We start from the raw sequence: 22,483 nt of genomic DNA, 5'->3' as shown, positions 1-22,483 counted from the left end.
ATACCAAGTTTTCTCAGTTCGGTCCCTGTCTCTCACTCTGTCACAACCACTATGTTCAACTTTTTCTGCCTCTGTCTGACCCTCACTCCTCTACCTCTCCATGGTAAACCCCTGGGCTGAGCCTCAAAACCAGGTAGGCTCCACCTCTGAGCTTTCTCATTGGCCAATCTATATTAACCATTTCCATCCCCCTATACAAACATAATCACAAGGAATGGGCAAACGCCACAACTGGTTTAATTACATAAATTGCAGTTTAAAAATATTTTTGGTGATGATGCTCCTGGGTAAGCCCCGAACCAAATTATTCTGTGGCATAGAACCAACCTGATGAGCTATTACTCCCATCTGACCTAGTTCTAGGCAGTTTTCTGGTGCTCTGCAAACTTTGACAGATCAGAGGTTAGTGAAACAGAACCTGAATCTTGGTGGCCGGTATTATAAAATATTAGGACATGCTCTTACTTGTCGAAACCATCAGAACAATGTGGAATATAAAATCATGGCATGTTGCCAATTCCATTTTCCAGGTCGCGTTGGCTCGTGGAACGCTGGGAATGATGATTCACCTAATGCTACAGATGATGCAGCAGACGAGATCATGGATCGCATTGTCAAGTCTGCCACACAAGTGCCAAGTCAGCGAGCAGTGCCTAGAGAAAGGAAGCGGTCAAGAGCAAACAGGAAGTCATGTAAGTGCACCTGATGAACCAGTAAGGAGAACTGATTGTCCTTTTTGTTTTGTTTATGTATGTGTGTTGCATATGCTATAGAAAAGATCTCTTGGAAGCCATGAATGCAGTACTCAAAAGTACAGGAGGACAGAAGTGAGCTGCTCCCTTGAGCTGCTGGGGTGGAGGGGTTAGCTAAAATTGCAAAGAGTCAAGGAGTGAGACATGTGGATTTTCATGAAGGGTCCTCCAACTTTGTCACCCATGGTTTGACTACTGCATTTATATGATAGTTGAATGAATGTTGCTTTTTAAACTGTCACAGGCATGTCTGTATGCAAGGTCAAGATAAGACCTTGTATTCAGACAGAACTCAATGACTGCTCAATTGCTCACCCTCCCAGATTTTTGCCCCCCACCCCACCCCAGTGGGGAAAGGAGAGGTTGAGGAGTTGTGGGGAGGGTGTCCCCTCCTCCCCTAGCTGGGCTGCTCACGCCCCACTCCTCACCTGCCCTCCAATGATGGATGTGGCTGCCCTCAGTCCCTGCTGACCCACGGAGGCCCCCTCTGCAAAGGAGGGGGTGCCATCCTTAGCTTCCCCCCTTCCCCCCCCCCCACCAAGAGCTGTTTTGTCCTTTTGTCTAATGAAGTCTTCATATTAGCATTCGAACTAAGAATCAAAAAATTCATTGCTCAGACCCTGCTGCCCCCTGTCCAAGTGCAAAATTTCATGCACGCAGAAACCCTGGCATCTCCACAGAACAGAATTCTTATTTTTGATCCAGGGCTAAGTAGCATAAGACAGTTGTGTGTCCCCAAACTTCAGTGTCCTCACAAGTCAATAGGGCATCTGCTCAGAAGTACGCTCAAATTTGCACCAGCTTAGGCTCCGCGTTAGAAGGTGGAAATATAACCGTAAGAAAATAAAAAATAAAATAAAAAACACATGTGAAGTGTTTATCATCCTGTATTGTTTGGCCCTCGGAGAGGTTTCAGACATTACTGAAAAAGTGCTGCCTGCCAAAGATGCAGTCATTCCTGATTTTGGCGGCACTTCAGAAGTTCAAATGGGAACTTGCTGTGGCTATATTTGTACCCAAAGCCAGTACATTTTCCTTGCCCAGTTCTTCTTTGGGAGTTCTCAAGAAGCACCACCAGCTGAATGCAGAAGCCAGTGGACCATTTGGCTAGCACCTCTTAAAATCCAGGGCCACTCTGTAAAAGTGTGTGCACATTAATTGCTGTGTAAATGAGTAAGAGGCATACAGTTAGTCCTTCAGCTTTTTGATTTGATGTATGTAAAGAGACATTTTTAGAGGGTTTTAAAGGCATTGTAGCCTTCCCTGAGCCGCTGAGATAGGGTGGAATAGAACTCCAAACAAATCAATAAAAACCAACTTTCTAACGCCGTCATCACTCTTTTAGCATTTTTGTGAAGTTAGACCAAAGGAGAGACAGCAACAGGGACTGAACAGTCACAAAGTGCAATGAATTGGCAGTAGAGCTGGTTAATGCTGTTGCAGATTAAGAGTTTTTTTGCACCAAGCTGCCCTTGGTTCTCATTAGCTGGCATGTCATGGGTGTGCCCAGCATGGGGCAGGGGGGCAGCTGCCCCCCCCAAAGCAATTTTTTTTTAAATAGTCCTGATTCGCGGTGGCTACAGCTGAGAGCTGGAGGCATGTCTGGGTCCCGTAAGAAGAGCCTGAAGCGGCTCAGCAAGGCGCAGCGACGTCGCTAGCCTTCTGGCTGCCCGGGGCAGCAAATCAGAAGGCACCCCGCCAGGGGGGCGGGGCGTCCGTCACGCGCATAAAGGCTAGCGGCGCCACTGGGAGGAAGGGACCCGCGCGAAGGGAAAGGAGGAGCAATGGAGACAGGGAAGCGGCTTCCTCCTCCTCTCCGTTTCTCCCTCCTCGAGCTCCAGTGTGAGGGCAGCGCGGGAGCCACGTCCCTAACCAGCCCAGCCCAACCCCGGCGGCGCTGCCACCACCACTTACTGCTCCTGCCGGCTGGGGCCCGACGGCATGCCCAACCCCGCTGGCCCCGACTCCGAGGGCTGCACATGGGCCGCTCCTGGCGGCTGCAACAATAGTCCACAGCGGTGCAGCGCCTCAGCAGCTCCTGGGTCGGCGCGCCCTCCGAGTGCGCAGCAGGCGCCACCACCGCTTCTGCTTGGGCTGCAGCAGCAGGAGCCACGGAAAGGCGAGGGGGCTTCACAGCAGGAGGTGGAGAAGGTGGAGGGGCTCTAAGCCGCAGAGCCGGGGAGGGATGGAGGGAAAGGAGGGCAGACCTCAGCTCGCGCCCCTGCCAGGTCTGTGGGAAGCAGAGGCAAATCGAGCGCACAGCTTCTTGGCTGCTCGGCCAGCCCTCCCTCTCTCCCTCCCTCCTCCTCCTACTCAGGCAGGGCAGCCGTCGGTGCAGGTGGTGAGGGGGCGCCACGCTGCCCCCCACAAAGTGGAGCCCAGGCCCTCCCACCCCCCTATTGCGATGCCCCTGGCCGCACATGTGTGCTCTCCCCCGGGGCAGCGCCCAGGATGAAACTTCTTCCCGGAGTCAGTTTCACATGGGCTCTGTAACCCATTCCCACTTTGTGGCCCCTCCCCTCCCGTGCCTTGGCCCTGCCCCTAAATGACCATGGCTTGCCCCCCCCCCTAGTTTTGATCCTGGGTACGCCCCTGTGGCATGTGCTTAAGACCACATTTACTTTCCCCAAAGAGGGATCCTGCATGTGGCCATTTCCTTGGAAAGGTAATGCAGACATTTGGATAGAGCGGTCAAGCATCTTAGCAATGCAGATGAGCTGCCACTGGCCTTTCTTTCCTTTCCACTGCAATTCTCGGCAGCCCTTCCCCCATCCACGTGGATTTGAGGTTCTCCATACGGTGGCATCACTCACTTATAATTTGCCCATGTGCTTATTCCTTGCAGCTTGCCTTGTACAGTATTGGACATTTCTTCTGTAGCTCCTGTCCATTCTTATCCCCTCCCTTATATTAAGGCCCCATGTGTTTCTCATCTTTGCCAGGCCTCCTTTGCTTCTGGGGAACTGGGGAGCAAAAAAAAAAAATGATGGTAATGAATATGCTATATATTATTGCATGGTGCTGGTTCTCGTTTGTGTTCAGTGGAAAACATCAACAGGGAATAAAGACTCTGTTGATGTTTAGGCAGAAACCCCTTTCCGCTAACCTAATAAATCCCAGCTCTCTCACCAGCTTGATGTTCAAAATCTCAACATGACATTGAATTGAACCAAAGTCAGCTTCAAAATGGATCCATTCCTCAAGTGTTTTAGGGTAGCTGCTCCAGAATGAAAGTTATATGCAACTGAACCACATACACCTGAAATGCTAAGTTAGCATCAATTAAGCATACTGCTCCTAGGTTTTTTGCAAGAGCGCTATTCACAAAGCCTATATTCTTATCCATCTCACAGTCCGAACAAATAGAGATATTTTACACTCATCACCCAATCTTGATAGTGTGCTCTTAATGCTGGCGCAAACCTGCGTTAAGAAATCCAAATGTATCCTATCCATTGGAATCCATAGAATGAATTCTCTCTTGAATATTTAAGCTCACATGAGAACTTGGCAGATTCATTATTCCATGGGCACATTTTGTAGTTCATGTGTATTTCATTTGTAAATATCTTTCATGAATTCCCACATTCTTAAACACACAAAGCAATCTGAGATTGAAGTACTTAAGAAGGTGGAAACAGAGAATCATAGAATCTTTGAGTTGGAAGGGGCACCAGGGGTCATCTAGTCCAACCCCCTGCAATGCAGGAATCTTAGCTAAAGCACGCATTTAATAGTTATGCTTGAAAAATTGCACTGCATGGTGGGATTTTTTTATAGCATTCACAACATATATTTTAAAAAATCTATGATTTGGTATGACAAAATTAAAATGTGTCCAGAATACCTTTAAAATACCAAATATTGATGTAAAGCACAATAATAATTAGTAGTCCTGTATGGATAAACACATGCTGGATTGCTGAAAGCTAGACCAGCTTGACTGGATTTTGAGGACAATAGTCAGAATTTTTTTATCCACAGTGTTAGACCTGAATTTTACTTTAGTCAGATGTTGGTTCTGTCAGCTTCATTTTGTCCTTGTTCCTTCATCCCTAAATAACCATATTACACCAGTCCTAAGAGACCTACATTGGCTCCCAGTACGTTTCCGAGCACAATTCAAAGGGTTGGTGCTGACCTTTAAAGTCCTAAATGGCCTTGGCCTAGTATACTTGAAGGAGCGTCTCCACCCCCAACGTTCAGCCTGGACACTGAGGTCCAGTGCCGAGGGCCTTCTGGCAGTTCCCTCACTGCAAGAAGTGAAGTTACAGGGAACCAGGCAAGAGGGCCTTCTTGGTAGCGGCACCTGCCCTGTGGAATGCCCTCACCTCAGATGTCAAAGAAATAAACAACCACCTGACATTTTGAAGACATCTGAAGGCAGCCCTATTGAGGGAAGATTTTAATGTTTAATGCTGTATTGTGTCTTTAATATTCAGTTGGGAGCTGCCCAGAGTGGCTGGGGAAACCCAGCCAAACGGGTGGGGTATAAATTTATTTATTTATTTATTTATTTATGTTGTTGTTGTTGTTGTTTGCTTGATAAAAGCATTGCGCTACTTTGGTAGTATTAAAAATATTTTCAGTAGCTTATCTGCAACCGACATCCACAGGGTAGGTTATCACTCCAGGCTGTGTTGATATTGCCTAAATGTGTCTGCTAAAAACTATCATTCCCCAGCATTTGGGAGCTTGAGTGAACATGGGAAGGCCTTAACACCTGTTAAATGGAAAGGCTTTTCGTTAATAGAATTTGATTAAGTTTTGAGAAGGCTATGCTTGCAACTTTCTGATCCGTTTGGGCTGCCATCCTTTGCTAGTCCATTGCCAAGCCCAGGCACCAGCTCAGCACACCCCCTGCCTACACCTGCCTTCAGTGTAAAGGAGAAGTCAGGTGCATGTCATCACCATGACAACACACTCCAAAACTATGGATGACCCCACTCAGAGGTTTCATGTAGATCAGGCACCCCCAAACTGTGGCCCTCCAGATGTTTTGGGACTACAATTCCCATCATCCCTGACCACTGGTCCTGTTAGCTAGGGATCATGGGAGTTGTAGTCCCAAAACATCTGGCGGGCCGAGTTTGCCTGTGCCTGATATAGATGTTACCGTGGTGCGGTGTGAGATCAAAACCTGAAGAACCCCGCACTGGAGGCTCCATGGGGTCAAACAATACCTTCATTTTTTGGAGCCGGCCATCCAAATAGGAAGACAAACCCTTCAAAGCAGTGCTCGCTGCTCCAAACTCTGACAGTAACTCCTAAAGAATACCATGCTGAATAGTAGTGGAACCTGCAGAGGTCGGGGAGTATCAACAGGGACATATTTTCCTCTCTCTGTCCCGACGCAGTCGTCATACAGGGTGACCAAGGTGGTCTCAGCGCCAAAAGCAGGATGCATTCCAGACTGAAATGGAACAAGAAAGCCAGTGTCATCCACAGCAATGGATGGTAATGACCCACTGGAGGATCTTGCCAGTGAAAGGGATATTAGTGGCCAGATCCTCCAGGTCCAGGGAGACCTTCCTAGTCTAGTCTCCTTGCCATCTTTTTCAGGCAATCTGGGACAAAGCTGTCTTGCAATGAGGCCGTCACTTCCCAGGCCACCAGCTCTCTGCCAGATTTTACAAGCCACATTGGGCAAGGGACAAGAGCACAGGTGGTCACCCTCACCTGTCCAAGCGCATTGTCCATATCCTTGAGCTGTGCTAATTGAAACTAGTCCCAGACAGTGGACCAGAACTGGACCCGACACTGTTGTGGGCAGCTCTTGGTCTTGATTTTGTACATTGGGATATTTCTCTGTTAGAATGCACAAATCACTCTTCAGGAAGGGAAAGCTTTGATTCTGTACTTGTAGCTGCTGTTTGGCTGGTTATATTTCTGCGTTTAGTCTAGTAGCACCTTCATCCTTTCTTTCTTTCTGTTTTGTGACTGCACAGTAAGGAGGACACTTAAGAGCGGACTGACACCAGAAGAAGCCAAAGCACTGGGTCTGATGGGCACTTCAGAGATGCAGGTGTGATAACGGCATCCATATCAACTCCAAGAAGAGTCATCGTCATATACAAGCACAGCCACACAGGCTGCCAACAGTCTTTCAGTTTAGCATTCTCCCGTCAGGTCCATTTGCTGCTTTCCCCATCATCTTTTAGATTCATTTTCATAATACTGAAGCTGGCAGAAAAAAGTAGGCAACACAAAGGGCTAAAATAAAAAAGTGTGTAACAGAACCAGTAAAATTAAGTCAGGGCTGTGGGGGAAGAGGTGACGTGGAAATTGCCTAATGCTGTTCTGTCTTGTTCATGCTGCATTGATGTGGTCTTTAAGAAGGCTTTATGTATTTTGTATTTTGTGAAAGGTGTTTATGTTCATTTTCCTCGTGACCTTTTGTAATAATTGTAAAGTACTCTATTTTGTCAGTTCGAGGGCAGTTCTTTAAATAGGCAAACTAACTTCTGTCACAGTTGCTATGGCCTCTCTGAAGACAATGTTGTTAAATAGAAACATGCCATGGATTTTTAACTTTCCACCAAAGAATGTAAAAATGTATGTCTACTTGTGTATATACAGAGTATGTGTGTGCATGTGTGCGTGCACACGCAATGTGCGCATGCACGTGCGCACGCACACACACGCCTACCGAGTCCAGGTGCCTTCAACTTTCAAGCATCCTTTCCTGCATGAAGGGAAATCCTTTTTACAGGAACTCATTCCACTAGGACATTTTTATACCGGGACCTCTCACAAACATGTACATGCACATTCAACATAATAGCACAGGTGCACAGGGATAGCACAGAGTACCTCTTGTCACTCAGCTGTAGAGATGTATATATAAATTATAGCAGTATGCCAGCAACTAGCCGGAGACAAAAGAGGATTGGCTGTCAATGTCAAGTAGGAGTTTCGTGCACACGCGTGGGCTGGTTAGGCTATTTTCTTAATCTAATGTAGCAAAGTATAACTGTGTCAAGCCCACTGGGATGAATTATACAAAGGTCCTGCTATACTCCTTTCCAGTTACATTTTCAACAACACCACAAACCATGAAAACACACAAGAGAACGCAAAACAACAGGGAATAGAGACAGTTTCCTCCTTGCACATGGAAACTGCCCCCCATCCCCCAAATTATGAGGATATTTTAACATCCAGAGACTTCCTTTCCGAAGTGCACAGAATGTAGTTTAAAGAATGTATTTGAGAGAGGTTTCTTCTGCTTATTTCCATGGCTTTCATGGAGCAGCTCTTTAGAAATCTTGGAAATATTCAAGAATCAAACACATTCAGTGTTTCCCCTTTTCTTGAAGACTGGTATGAAAGGGAACTTTTTACACTTAAACATACCTCTTAAGCTAGTGGTACTAAAGAAGGCATAACGATTGCATCACTGTTACCATGCCAGCCAATTGCTCAACACTTGAAAAACAAACTTGATAGAAAGTTGTACATCATTCTGGCGGATTCCAGTCACAGCCTTTACGTGGAAAGCCAAATACTGGCCATACAACTATAAGAAGAGAGTGTGAGAAATTCCATCTGTACGTTGCTTCTCTCACTCAACTGCTGGATTTTGTCCCATGAGTTACTGTTGCTATTAATTTTGACCTAGCCCCTCTAAGGGGATGTTTGTCTCTTGTAACAGCTACCGTAGGGCTCCTGGATAATGTGTACTCCCTTAATTTTGACATACTGTTTATTTAGTGATTCTGCAATGATATGGAAGGGCTTTTTTTTAATAAACCCAGTCAGTGTGCATTTTTGACTAAAGAGGGAAGGGCTTGGCCAGTAAACTGAAGGAAATTGAATGTATTTAATCAATATTTCATTTATTTCAGGAGAATGAGGTTAGTCTCTGGCAGAGGGGTTCCTAAAATCCTTGCTTTCAAAAGCATACCCCCCCACCTCCTATATCAAAGGATCTTCTTCCATAATAAAGTAGTAAGTTATTGCAAATTTCCAAAATGATATGTTTTGAGAAATGACCTGAAACGCAGCTGGTGAGCTGGTTGAAATGCTCAGGCACAAAAACAATAATCTATGTTTACAATTGCTACAGATCTGGTGCTCTAGAGGAGCACCCACTGTCATTTTACATTAACCAGGATTTTGGGTGGTGGTGGGGAACCATCCTAAATAGTTGCATTTACCTGTCTGCTTGACAACATCCATTTGGCCATTTTTATGATTTCTGAGATTTATACCTACTTTTCAGTCAAATTCCCAGTGTAGCTTATGAAATTTCATTTCTTAACAGGCACTCTTGTCATAAGCACTTCTGGTACTTATTGAGGCATAACATATTAGGATTATACATATATAACATTTTTCTAGAGAGCAGGAGTGAGAGGTCCTGCTTCCCTGTTCCTGTAAAATATGGTGTCCTTAACTGCCTACTAAGTTAGACAGTAAGGACACAGGTGGTGCTGTAGGTTAAACCATAGAGGCTAGGGCTTGCCGATCAGAAGGTCGGCGGTTCGAATCCCTGCGACGGGGTGAGCTCCCATTGCTCGGTCCCAGCTCCTGCCAACCTAGCAGTTCGAAAGCACGTCAAAAATGCAAGTAGATAAATAGGAACCACTACAGCGGGAAGGTAAACGGCGTTTCTGTGCGCTGCTCTGGTTCACCAGAAGCGGCTTTGTCATGCTGGCCACATGACCTGGAAGCTGTATGCCGGGTCCCTCGGCCAATAATGCGAGATGAGCGCGCAACCCCAGAGTCGGTCACAACTGGACCTAATGGTCAGGGGTCCCTTTACCTTTACCTTAAGTTAGACAGTATCCCAGCACTCCAAAAAAGCACATTTTATCATGACAGCAAACAAATGTACAACTGGTCCTTCAAGGATTGCCATGCTGCTCTTTTTATTTACCATTGGCAAATAAAATCCTCTCAGATATTTCACCATAATTTTTTTATAATGCCAGTGGAGTTGTCCCACAGGAAATGTTTTCTAGGTTGCTGGTATGAGTTGGGATCCAATCAGCCACTTGAGCTCATGCACAAGGATTTCACTGGCCCAACCAAAGTCATGTCATTCTCTTTGACAATCCAATATCCCAAACAACCATCTGTTTTGAAACTACTGTTTCCAAAACAGTTTGCAATGCAAAATAGTGGGAGGGGACTTCTTTTTGTATAGAAAACTAACATATACCAATCGAGGAGCTCATGAAATGAGTTTCATTGAATCGTCACTATGATCACCCGTTTATTAAAAGTTTGGCCATAGCTACTCATCTGGGATTGACAGAGCTCCTCATGTGTTCCGAATGAAATGTGCTCATGATTCTAGTTTGCATGCAAGAAAGAGACACCACCAAGGGAATCTATATCTTCGTTTTGTTTGCCTTGAAGGTTTTCAGTAATGTACTCCAGCTCTCCCGTGCTGCCAAGGGACTGTTCACACATCTGCCTGATGTTATGCTGTTCCTTTGATAAGGACATAGACAGATACTAGCATTTATCAGGTGCTGCCAAAAAATCTAATTGTTTCAAGGCTTTGAAAGTGAACAATATCCAAGTCAAACTGAAGGATAATTGTCAGTGGCAACAGTACATTTCAAGAACAGTAGCTACTGAGCCATGCAGCAGAAATGCCCAAAGGAATTCCATGCAACATGCTTCAAAACGTACTATCACAGCAGAACCTATGTTTTTTCATTCACCGCTGCTTTGTTGCTTCAAACATCTACATAACAGATTTCAGATGTTATGTAACAAGGGAGTCCATGGAGCCCTACCTGTCATTTTCTCACAAGCCTTAATAATTGTTTTCTTGAGTTCAAAAAGAACTCTCGGCTAAAAATGGCAATGCAAAGAATTCCTCAGCACAAATAGTGTAACATTCGGAAAAAATGCACCAAAGGTAACCAAGCAGTTTTCTTTAGAAGCGATATCAATTTTGAAGTCACATGGTTCAGTCTCCCCTCCTATTCTGAATGTCGGTTGTAGTTGGTTAAAAGCAAAAAATGTTTTAGGGATGTTTCAGGTCACAGTGCAAAGCCTGGCAACATGATCAAGGCTATCCACTGCATTTTAAAATGAGAGCCAGTGTGGTGTAGTGGTTAAGAGCGGTAGACTCGTAATCTGGGGAACCGGGTTCGCGTCTCCACTCCTCCACATGCAGCTGCTGGGTGACCTTGGGCTAGTCACACTTCTCTGAAGTCTCTCAGCCTCACTCACCTCACAGAGTGTTTGTTGTGGGGGAGGAAGGGAAAGGAGATTGTTAGCCGCTTTGAGACTCCTTCGGGTAGTGATAAAGCGGGATATCGAATCCAAACTACTCCTCTTCTTCTTCTTCTTCTTCTTCTTCTTCTTCTTCTTCTTCTTCTTCTTCTTCTTCTTCTTCTTCTTCTTCTTCTTCTTCTTCTTAACTCATACAGCATTCTGTAGAGTTCATTCTTCAAAAATGTTGCCAGCTCTTACTAACTTCAGCTGAACTTCTAAATCTGACCCCCATTTATTAAAAAATGTTTTCAGTCGACCTTGAAATGAATTGCTTTAGGTTGTATATTTGCTGCCTGCTTAATAGCAAAGGGTGCTTACCAGTGCTGCATCTCTCCCCCCCCCCCCCGACCATGTTCACTTTTCATTCTTCTGTAAACACTCAAAGGTTTTCTAGAAAGCCATCCTCAGGCAATTATTAGCCAGGAGTGCAAATACCATTTTAGATTTGTAAATTGATGCAGTCCTGCTGCTGGACGCAAGTAACATGCACAGTGCAAGCCTAAATATGTCTTCTCAGATGTAAAGCTCCGTTGAATTCAATGGACTTACTCCCCAATAAGTGTGTTTAGGCTGGCAGCCTAGGTGAGTCAATTCCAGGTTTCTTAGTTTTATATATATATTGTTGCTAGTAATATTCAGGGAAAGTCGTGTAACGTTAATGAGACTTGGATTTTGGACACGATCCACTCAGAAGTTCTCCTGTGCAAGTTCCACTTGAGTGCTCTGTCCCATGCATATCAGTGGCACATTCATTTGTGCAGGAGAGCCTTGCAGTGAATTCCCTATCCAGTCTTCTACAGCTTTCAAATAGTTTTGGATTCCTCCTCCATCCAGAGTATAAAGGAAAAGATTGCACTATCACAAATAGCCTCCATATTCTGTAAAGCACAGAGAGCTTTGTGTTTTCCTGGTCAAAATGAAGCATTTCTTTATTAGAAGATGTAGTAAAAATAATTTCCACATTAATCAATTAATGTGAAGTGGGGGTGGGGTTCACATGTAGTTACTTAACAATTCACTTAGATACATGACTAATTCAAAGGAGCATTCTAAAGTCTGTATAATTTACACACATGCAAGGGGGGAATCCTTTAATTTTGAAATACTTTGCTACCTAAAGCATAGGTATGGATGGCTTACAACTATCCATCACTAAGTTTTAACAGCTGTGAAATACAAGGGTTTTTTTGTGAATGAAGAAGCCCATTTGTGATGTTGGGTTACATTTCCCTTTTCAAAGGACTGTCTTTGGACTTCTTGTATCTTTTCTGTGAACTGGGAATTTTAAAAAGATATAGTTCTAAAGTAGAAAAGGACACGTTTCTAGGCAAAGAATTATTGTAAAAATGTGTAAATGTGACTAGACTTTGTTTTGTGTGTAGCATAGTGTAAAATAAGCTTTTTTTCCAGCAGTGTTATTCAATGAATTGTAATTTAAGAACAAGCCATGCATGGTCAAATATATATCCTGCAGGGAACACACACGCACACCATTGTTCATTTTGTTGTTTTCCTGGCTGTAGGCAAAGACCTGTAAAATGTTGAATTTAATATTTCATCCTCAGTTTTACTTAATGAAGAACTTGAATTAACTACCCCCACCCCAATTTCCTGCACTGCAGCACACTGATAATTTGTAGCAATCTTCATCCAGTTTTGGCACTACATTGAGTATAACAGGAGTTTCCTTTTAAAAATACTCAACACCTATCTCTGCTCCCAAATTACTCTTCTGTTTTAGGTTTAAAAAAAATGTGCCATGCAGGCTTAGAATATTGACCATTGACCTGTGTCCAGAAATCTCTGATATAATTTTAAAGTTCACTTCTACCGCATTATGTAAACACATCATGCAATAAAGCTTTCTAATGCACTGCTTTTTCTTTTTGTGGGAAGGGGGGGGGTGTATTTGTATTAATTTCAGTCTTCATCCAGACCATCACTGAACAGGCATTGTTTCACTTCTCCGCTCCTTTTCAAGATGCAAAATGTTTTTAAAAAGGAACTATTGGTCTCACTGGCTGTCCCTGGTAAGAAGGAGGTCATCACAGAATGGTCACAGAAAGGTTGGGAAACATCTAACATCTTTTGGCTACAGAAAAGGGAATAGAATGGAAGAAGCTGCTGCTGGCATGAAGAAGATGGGGACATTGTGCTTGATGTAAACAGACCACTGAAAAGAAAGGAAGCCCCACAGGTAGTGATGGAGAATAAATTTATCAGTGGGATGAGGTGAGCAAAATACGTCCTGGCCACATGTTGCTTCCTCCTAAATAAGTGGCTGCTATAATTGCTTTGCCCCAGTATACATGGAATAACATGAATCCTGTCATCTCAACTAGGGTACAATTTTCCCTTTCCGCTGCTATGTTTTGTTCAGGTGTAAATGGCACAGTTGCTTGGTGCTTAGCACCCTCTTCCTTTAAATGTGCTTCCACTTCCTTTCCTGTGCATTTATTACCTCAGTTTTCTGTGCAGAATATTGACAACTTCCATTGGAACTAGTTTCTGGTCACTGCCATAAACTCTAGTTGTTGTTGCTCTTCTGCTTCTTGATATATGTAACAGTGTACCTGGAATAGTAGTTGTCCCTGCTTCCATCCAATGTATTGCCCTGAGGGGCTTTGAAGCAACCATCCCATACTTCATTTGCAAATTCACCTGTTGCAACTTTGACTTCTTATTTTAGTGTGTCCTCTGTTTCTGCTTTCCAAATCAAACTGTGTTGTTTTTTTAATTCCAGATTTTTACTTTCTTTTAGTGGAAACACGCCCTGGTTTCTTTTGCTTTATCCCCTTTTTGACCTTGAGAGTTGCCTCTGATTTTTTCCATTTTCTTTACCCCCTTAAATTTATTTTCCAAAATTGCATGTTTCCATTGGCTTCCCTTTAATGTATTCCACCATTAGATCTGACAGGCCTGGTCTCAATGGCTTTAATTAATGTATGAAGCTGGGAAACAGCCACAGCAAATCATGCCACTATATTACTGTCCTTCATTTTTCCCCCAATCCCTCACAGCTGTTTCAATATCTCGAACACGACATTTAAATGTTTGTGCATCTCCTGTCTTCTGCTGAGGCTCATCTTGTACAATGTATGTAACAGGAATCATTTAGGGTTTTGCTGTGGAGTACAATCTACATACCTTTTGTCATGTCCTCCTGATTCTTTCATGGATGAATCATAGAATCATAGCGTTGACCACAAGGGCCATCCAGTCCAACCCCCTGCCAAGCAGGAAACACCATCAAAGCATTCTTGACATATGTCTGTCAAGCCTCTGCTTAAAGACCTCCAAAGAAGGAGACTCCACCACACTCCTTGGCAGCAAATTCCACTGCCGAACAGCTCTTACTGTCAAGGAAGTTCTTCCTAATGTTTAGGTGGAATCTTCTTTCTTGTAGTTTGAATCCATTGCTCCGTGTCCGCTTCTCTGGAGCAGCAGAAAACAACCTTTCTCCCTCCTCTATATGACATCCTTTTATATATTTGAACATGGCTACCATATCACCCCTTAACCTTCTCTTCTCCAGGCTAAACATACCCAGCTCCCTAAGCCGTTCCTCATAAGGCATTGTTTCCAGGCCTTTGACCATTTTGGTTGTCCTCCTCTGGACACGTTCCAGCTAGTCAGTATCCTTATTGAACTGTGGTGCCCAGAACTGGACACAGAGATGGCCATCTTCCAGCAACAGGCTTATTGACTACTCCAGAACAATGCTTATTCAAGAATTTTGTGTCTCAGTTAGTACCTTGTTCTGTTAGAGGGATATTTTGAGGAGGGGGGAATGAGTTCAAACCAGGCACCCAATACTATTTCCCAAACTAGACTGGTGGCAGATACTAGAACCACAACCACCCTCCCTTCATACCCCATTGCTTCTGGGTTACCAGCTGAGTGGTTAGGCTACCAGATTTAGCCTAGACCTAATGTGTTATCATGTGTTTGATATGATAAGAAAAGATACGATAAGTTGGCAGATGATTTGTGCCCCCCCAAAAAAAACCCAGTAGCTTTGTGGGTGGGGGTGGGAAATCTGCATTCCAGTCGGCCTCAAGGCATATACACTGAGCTCCTGCTTTCGCATTCCAATTTACTGGTGCAAACTTAAGAGAGCAAGGGGCTGCCTGCCAGCAATGTAGTAATGCTTTTTAACATATGAGTTGGTTGGCTAGACACTTCTCCCTTCTCTTCTTTCACAGCAGATCCATTAGCAGTTCTAAATTCCAGATGTGCACTGACAACACACACATAGATTTTACTAACTCGAAAAACCCAGTCAGAGCTCATTTTTTGGTCTTAGGGAAGCCTGTGGACTCCAGCCAGAGAATAACTATGTCTACAGATTAATGCATTAAACAGCTGTGCACTAGAGTGGTGGCCTCCTCCTCTGGTAACTACCGTGTTTCCCACATTTTAAGACACCGTCTTATATTTATTTTACTCAAGAAAATAAGCCTATGGCTTATTTTCGGTGGGGTGTCATTTTTTTAAATTAAGCAATCTACATTTTGACCTTTGGAGCTGGGCGCACGTCATACTTTTTCACAGGCGAGTGTGGTCAGAGCCAGGAGCGCGCCCAGTGCTGCCCGTGCTCCTCCTGGGGCCGCCACGCTCAACTCCCATGCCCAGCCAACCCAGAGACCCTCCCTCATTGCCGCGGGGCATTTCTTTTCATAGAATCATAGAATCGTATGATTCTATGCCTCTTTTCAGGAGGAGGAGGTAGATGCCCGGAACCGGCTGCTGCAGCTGGGCCAGGTGGAGGCGAGGCCGCTGCTTGCCCCTGGGGGCTGCGGAGGCGGCTGGGCGGGGACAGCCGGAGCCCAGCCAGGTAGCAGCAGCAGCGGGAGGATGAGTACGGTGCTGCTGCTGGCCATGGCAGGAGGAAGCAGGCGCCCGAAAGCGGCGGCTGCTGCAGTCCCGACAGAGCGCGGAGCAGCGCCGCTCGTCCGGAGGCAGTGGGACCCAGCAGCAGCGCCGTCCTCATCCTCCCGCTGCTGTTGCTGCTGCTGCCGGGCCAGGTGGCTCCTGGGGGTCGTAGAGGAGGCTGGGCGGGGACAGCCGGAGCCCAGCAAGGCAGCAGCGGAAGGACGAGGACGGCGCTGCTGCTGGCCGCGGCAAGGAAGCAGGCGCCCGAAGGCGGCGCGGCTGCTGCAGCGCCGACAAAGCGTGCAGCAGTGCCGCTCCTCCCGAGGCAGCAGGACCCAGCAGCAGCGCCGTCCTCGTCCTTCCGCTGCTGCCTGGCTGGGCTCCGGCTGTCCCCGCCCAGCCTCCTCTACGACCCCCAGGAGCCACCTGGCCCGGCAGCAGCAGCAACAGCAGCGGGAGGATGAGGACGGCGCTGCTGCTGGGTCCCACTGCCTCGGGACGAGCGGCGCTGCTCCGCGCTCTGTTGGGACTGCAGCAGCCGCCGCTTTCGGGCGCCTGCTTCCTCCTGCCGTCGCCAGCAGCTCCTCCCGAGGAAGCAGGACCCAGCAGCAGCGCTGTCCTCGTCCTTCCGCTGCTGCCTGGCTGGCCTCCGGCTGTCCCCGCCCAGCCTCCTCTGCGACCCCCAGGGGCGAGGCGAGCAGCGGCTCGCCTCCACCTGGCCCGCTTTCGGGCGCCTGCTTCCTCCTGCCGTGGCCAGCAGCAGCACCGTACTCATCCTCCCGCTGCTGCTGCTGCCCGGCTGGGCTCCGGCTGTCCCTGCCCAGCTGCCTCCGCAGCCCCCAGGGGCGAGCAGTGGCCTCGCCTTCGCTGGGCCCAGCTGCGGCAGCCGGTTCCGGGCGTCTGCCTCCTCCCGAAAAGAGGCAGACAACCTCCTCCTGCTGCGGCTAGCATGCTGTGTATCACTGGCTGGCTGGGCGCTCGCGGTCTCACTCCGCGCAGCGCGGAGGTATGGCTTATTTTCAGGGGGTGTCTTCTATTTAACAAATACTTTAAAAGCCTGCTATGGCTTACTTTATGACTACGCCTTAAAAAGGGGGAAACACGGTATGTACCTTGCAAATGCAGTTGAAATCGCAGTTTCTCTTTCCCATTTTAGCATTTCCCCTGATGCACTTCAACTTTTGAAATTCACTGTCCTTCTGAAGGAAGGATTATTACGGCCTAGTGATGGATATACATCTAAAACATGGGTGGGGAACCTCTGGGCTTCCAGGTAGCTTCGCCCCAGCTAGCAAGACCAATGGTGAGGGGTGATGGGAGTTGTAATCCAACAACATCTGAAAGGCCAGAGTTTTCCCATGCCTGCTGTAAGGGGAAACCATTTTGGGGTGTTTTGTTGTTGTTTATGAAATGTGTATACCACCCTTCATCCGAAGATCACAGGGTGGTGTTATGTGATACTCTCTTACGGAATTTAGGCGAGAACAGAAACCAAGAAACACAGCCCACCTCATCAACAGTATTTGCACATGATTCCACCTCCATGTTCCCAAGCTGATCCCTTTGCTTCTCAGAATCTTTTTCACCCTTGGCAGGAGTGCTTTGATTTCTTTCCGAATCCCCTTCACAATTCTCCATGTCCTCGCAGAACTTGTATAACAGACTGAAACATGTCCCTTCCAAACCTAAGCCATAGACAAATGTTAACAGTAGTAGTGGGAAATTACATTAACAGACCCTTTTCAGTTACAGGTAGGTAGCCGTGTTGGTCTGAGTGGAAACAAAATAAAAAATTTCCTTCAGTAGCACCTTAAAGGCCAACTAAGTTTTTATTTTGGTATGAGCTTTCGTGTGCATGCACACTTCTTCAGATACCTGTATCTGAAGAAGTATCTGAAGAAGTGTGCATGCACACGAAAGCTCATACCAAAATAAAAACTTAGTTGGTCTTTAAGACCCTTTTCACTTAGTCATGCTTACTGCTTGGTTGCTTTCATGTGTAAATGAGCAACCAGGGACCACATACACAAGGCGGAATTGTTGTAATTCTCCAGACTATTTCAAGCAATACTTTCAATACAGTCAGTTCACACAATTCAGCTTCAAATTGTCAAATGTTTAGCAGGGATATGATATGCATGAATGTATGAAGGAGGTTATCTCTGCAGTTTCTGCACTACAAAAAAAAACCTGCCCCAGGGAACATACAGTCTAAATTTAGATGGGGAAGACAACAGAAGGAGATGTGGGGCTAAATAGGGGATTAACGGAAGCACATACACTCAGATTTTGCTTTGGTTGAAGACTTGGGTGTTGAGTCACAGGGAAGGCTGGCACCAGGCCCGTCCTAGCCATAGAGGCTAGTGGCGCTGAGAACCACGGCGCTGGAGGGCGCTGGAAGGGCGCCAAGTGAGCGCAGGGTTCCGGCGATCTGGCCAGGACTGTGCTCCTTCTCCGAGAGCTCCGCACTGCGCCTCCTCGTTTCCCCAGCACTGGGTTCCGCTCAGTCGAACTTCACCACCAGCGCACGCACAGCACCCAAGCAGCTCTTGCTGGTCCCACGGTGCGCGCGCTGGTGGCGAAGCTTGACTGAGCGGAACCCAGCACTGGGGAAACGAGAAGGAGGTGCAGCGCGGAGTCCTCGGAGGTGGCCTCCCGCTGCTGCCGCGGTCCGCTTGGCACTCCCGGGCCCTTGGCGAGGCTCTGGAGGGGGCGCTGGAGGGACTTTAGCGCCAGGGCGCTGGATGGGCTTAAGACGGCCCTGGCTGGCACTTAGTGTGCAGAAGAGCAGTTCCAGGCATAAGGGGCGGCAAGTGAAAGTGAGCAGAGCAGGAGACCCTCAGATGCCTTAGGATGCTACAGTTGGAGGTCACAGGCAGTAGAGACTGGGTTTTAAAAGACAAAAGTGGAAAGTGAGTCTATGCAGAACCTTAAATATAAAAAGGAGAGAAGTTTATGCTGTCATTTCAGAGCTCGCTACTAAAGTCCAGACTCCATCAAATGCTAGGCTAGGCTAACTGTGTCTCTATCCAACATTGCTTTCACTACATTTATTTTATTTCTTGCCAAGACTTTGCAAACTGCTCACAGGTTTGGAATGCTGGAACTTGCCATAGCAGAGATAGGGATGAAAGCAGGTGATCACGAGGCGAAAGACAGACGTGAAGTCAATGCCGTGTCCCTTTTGGTCCCACGCATGAGGAAGACATTCCATTGATGCTATGAACTCTCCTCCAATCATAAATTGGCCACCTTAAAATGAAGCAATGCTTTGATAACTTAATAAGCTAAATACGCAAAGCATCCAAAAGGTACTGCAGTGAAAATACTGAGGCTGAACAAAATTATGAACATTAACTTTTAGAGAACTCAGAGACTCCTCCGTGACCCTTTAGGCCCTGTTGCTCCTGCCTTCAAATGTGTAAAGACGGAGTTCTGTAATCTTGGCAATGGGGTAGCAAAGGAAAATGATTGTTAGAAAGAAACCCTGTATAGCTTTTCAGTGAGTGATCCCCCCCACACACACATAAAATTGCGGAAAATTACTGACCTCATAGAGAAAGTCATTTTTTGCAAGACAGCTGTACTGTGATTTCTAGGTAATATGTCTGTCTTCATCTACAATATAAATTTCGTGTGTCTAGAACAATTCAGAAGAAACAATTTACCCAAATCTGAAACCAGTGATTGACCATCTTTATTTATATAAAACATTCATTGTGTGGATTCTGCTGAGGGTAGAATGGAAGATATCGTAACCCAAAATATATGCTTTCCAAAACAAAAACTGATCTGTGTGTTTAGTATGGAAGGTATTGAGAAACTCTTGGGTGATTTAGCTCAAGGGTATTTTGAAGCTCTAGGAAAATACCCAACCACGCACAGCCAGTTCACTTTTACTTGCAGCATTACAAAATAATGTTTCATGCTTAGTAGGCTATGTTTTGTGCAGAGAAACTAAAAAAAATTATAGCATTACCTGACATTTTCAGAAGGTAAACTGTTTCAGAAGGTAAAATTAAAATTTGTTGGCTTTCCGAGAGCAGCTGACATGCTTTTTAATAGAGCATAGATTTGCCCATCTAAATGTTGTCCAATCACAAAAATAATAGCAGATTTGAATTCCTCACACCCAAAACATATTTTTAAGACCCCTCGCTGAAGCAATTTGCAAACATTAAGTTTCACCACCTAAAATGACACACCCTATTACAGTAAGTCACAGCAACCCATTAAGAGATCTGTGGTGGGCAGATAGAATTGTGCAAGGCAACATTCCTGCAGCACATCCATGATTCAAGATCTAAGGAAGCACACATCCACTGAAGATGCATGAAGATGTTAACCCTTTCTTCTGCCCTGTTCGGAAGCCAATAGAGCTCCTGGAGCAGGAACAGATCATGCTATCCCTACACTGGCTTGTTTATTCAACTTCCAGGTGGGAAGGACCAGGCTGACCCATCTCCTATCTCTTGGGGGGGGGGGAGGAAGCTGAGGCAAAATCCCTCCTCCTCATAAATCTGAAATGGTTCTGGAACAAGCAGATGGAGACAGCTCCAGCCCACTCTTGCCTCTGCCTCTCCTTCAAAAAAGAAAAATAGAAAGAATGCTGTATTTGTGTGCGAGAGGTGTGTGTGAGCCCAGTGGGGGGAAACAGGAGGGAGAGGGGGGCAAAGAAGGAGCTGGAGACAGACGTGGAGGAACCTGCAGGGAAATGTTTGATTTAAACATCAGTTTGTGTGGTGTCATTTTCTTTCTGCTTTCAGTAGCTGTGTTGAATAAGGTCTTGACTTCTTTCCAGGATGAGATAGCCAATACAAAATAGCTGGCTAGTTCACTGTTGGCTGATAAATAACAGGAAAACCCCATAAATGGATACCCTTTCCCCTGACATCAGATGTGTAAGGATGGCCAATCACTGAAACCCACTTGGTCACATGCTCTTGCCCAAATCCATTCCGATTCCAAAATCAATACAAAACAAGGCTAACCCAAAGTTCTTCCCCTTAATTAATCCTGATTCCCTTCAACTTCCCTCTCCTTTTCTCCCCTTCCAGTCTTTCTTTACCTCTGCTTCTTGACAGATGGTAACAAATGTGTTTACTTTTAGCTGGACAAGAAATGGCTGCTTCATCCAACAGTGATGTCAGAACAAGAGGTGGTCCTATTTGGACAAAGAAATAATTGATCCAAGCTTCTGTCTGTGCCATGATCTTTTGTCTTTGCTTGTCTTTCTTTTCAAAATTGATATTCCATTCTGTAATTGGAGAAATCAAGGGTGATTGCGTTCCTCACCTCCATATTAGTGTTTCCTACTCCTTTCATGCCTGGGATATAGTACTGGTATTGAGAAACACTGGAGGCAGACATTTCACACTCTCTTTTTTCCCACTCAGTCAAAAACCTTTCACGATCAATTTCCAGAACAAAGCAGGCACCATCCTCACAATTTTTGGGCAGCACCACAGTGTCCTTCGCTTCCCTTTGACTACCTTAGGAAACGTATGGCCTGCAGACTGGGTGGAATCTGCTGCTTCCATTCATCCAATTGCAGCAGGCTGGAGTCTGTGGCAATATTTGGGAGAATCCATTTACAGCCTTTGCGTGGCAAGGTCCCAAACCCTCCCGGGAAGTGGAATAAAGACACATAAAACAGTATTTTTGGTTAATGGGCAAAAAAGCCACAACTTTATTGGTTACAGAATGTGAGTGGTATTGGCTTAGGCATTGGAAACCACACGACTATATCTGACTTTTGCCCGTCTGCAGGAGTCTTGAAAGGGTTAACCACCAGTAAGGGGAGCCCTGCTGATGCAACCAACTAGGGACTCCCTAGGGTCACCGCTAGGGGTCGTGCCATGGCCCTAGCCCCCCATCTGGGGCTTCGGGTGGAGACCATGCCCCCCGGATTCCTTTAACGGAATACCCTTGAATTAGGAGGGGTAGGTGATGGCCACTACCTCCTCTCACCTTCAACCTAATACTCCAATGTCTAATCACAACTTGCTATGAGGTAGGTGAAAAAAACCAAATGGCCGGTGCCAATTTGCCAAGTGGAGAAATTCCTAACCTAAGGGAGGGAGGGCAGAATAACTGGCCCAGCAGGGAGAAAAACAGGGGCGAGTCCTCGGCTGTGGGCAGTTTAAATAGTCCGTGCCACGCCCCCAGACTGTCCAAATTGGACGTCCTAAGGGTGACATGGCTGAGGACCATTCAATGGCACAGGGGCAATCCTGCCTTGGTGCATGGGGAGGGCTTGCTCCCAGCCTGCAATGACATCTCCCTGGGAACGGGAAATGGCTTTCTCTTGTGCTGACAGTGGGGTGGAGGAGCGAGACCCTGGGGTCACAGTAGATAACTCAAGGAAGGTGTCGACGTAGTGGATCAATAAGAAAGGAATTGGAAATAAAACTGCCAGTATCATAATCCCATTATACAAATCTATGGTGCGACCACTTCAGAGGGATGTGTACAGATCTGGCTGCCACACCTCAAAAAGGATATTGTCGAGTTGGAAAAGGTTCGGAAAACGGCCCCCAAAATATTCAAGGAGCTGGAAGGATTCCCCTATGAAGACACTGCAGAGAAAAGGTGAGGAAGAGGCGCTATGACAGAAG

The 22,483-nt window shown here is 46.1% G+C and overlaps 1 protein-coding gene across 21 annotated transcripts in view; it reads left to right on the top strand.

The window, feature by feature from the left end:
- Nucleotides 1-12,864, top strand: part of FHOD3 (formin homology 2 domain containing 3) — a 315,286-nt gene extending 302,422 nt beyond the window's left edge. For 20 of the 21 annotated variants that reach the window (XM_088655950.1, XM_060282217.2, XM_088655949.1 and 17 more), the window contains 2 exons: nucleotides 531-692; nucleotides 6,701-12,864. In XM_088655950.1, the coding sequence (XP_088512076.1) occupies nucleotides 531-692; nucleotides 6,701-6,783 (245 nt within the window). In that variant the 3' untranslated portion in view covers nucleotides 6,784-12,864. The remainder of the gene's footprint in view (nucleotides 1-530; nucleotides 693-6,700) is intronic. The other variant, XM_060282218.2, reaches the window with a different exon arrangement.
- The last annotated feature ends 9,619 nt before the right edge of the window (nucleotides 12,865-22,483 follow it).

Source organism: Zootoca vivipara, chromosome 12 (assembly GCF_965207765.1).
Source record: "Zootoca vivipara chromosome 12, rZooViv2.hap1.1, whole genome shotgun sequence".
Taxonomy (NCBI): Eukaryota; Metazoa; Chordata; class Lepidosauria; order Squamata; family Lacertidae; genus Zootoca; species Zootoca vivipara.
Note: the sequence above shows the minus strand (reverse complement) of the source record. Positions and strands in the feature narration are given on the sequence as shown.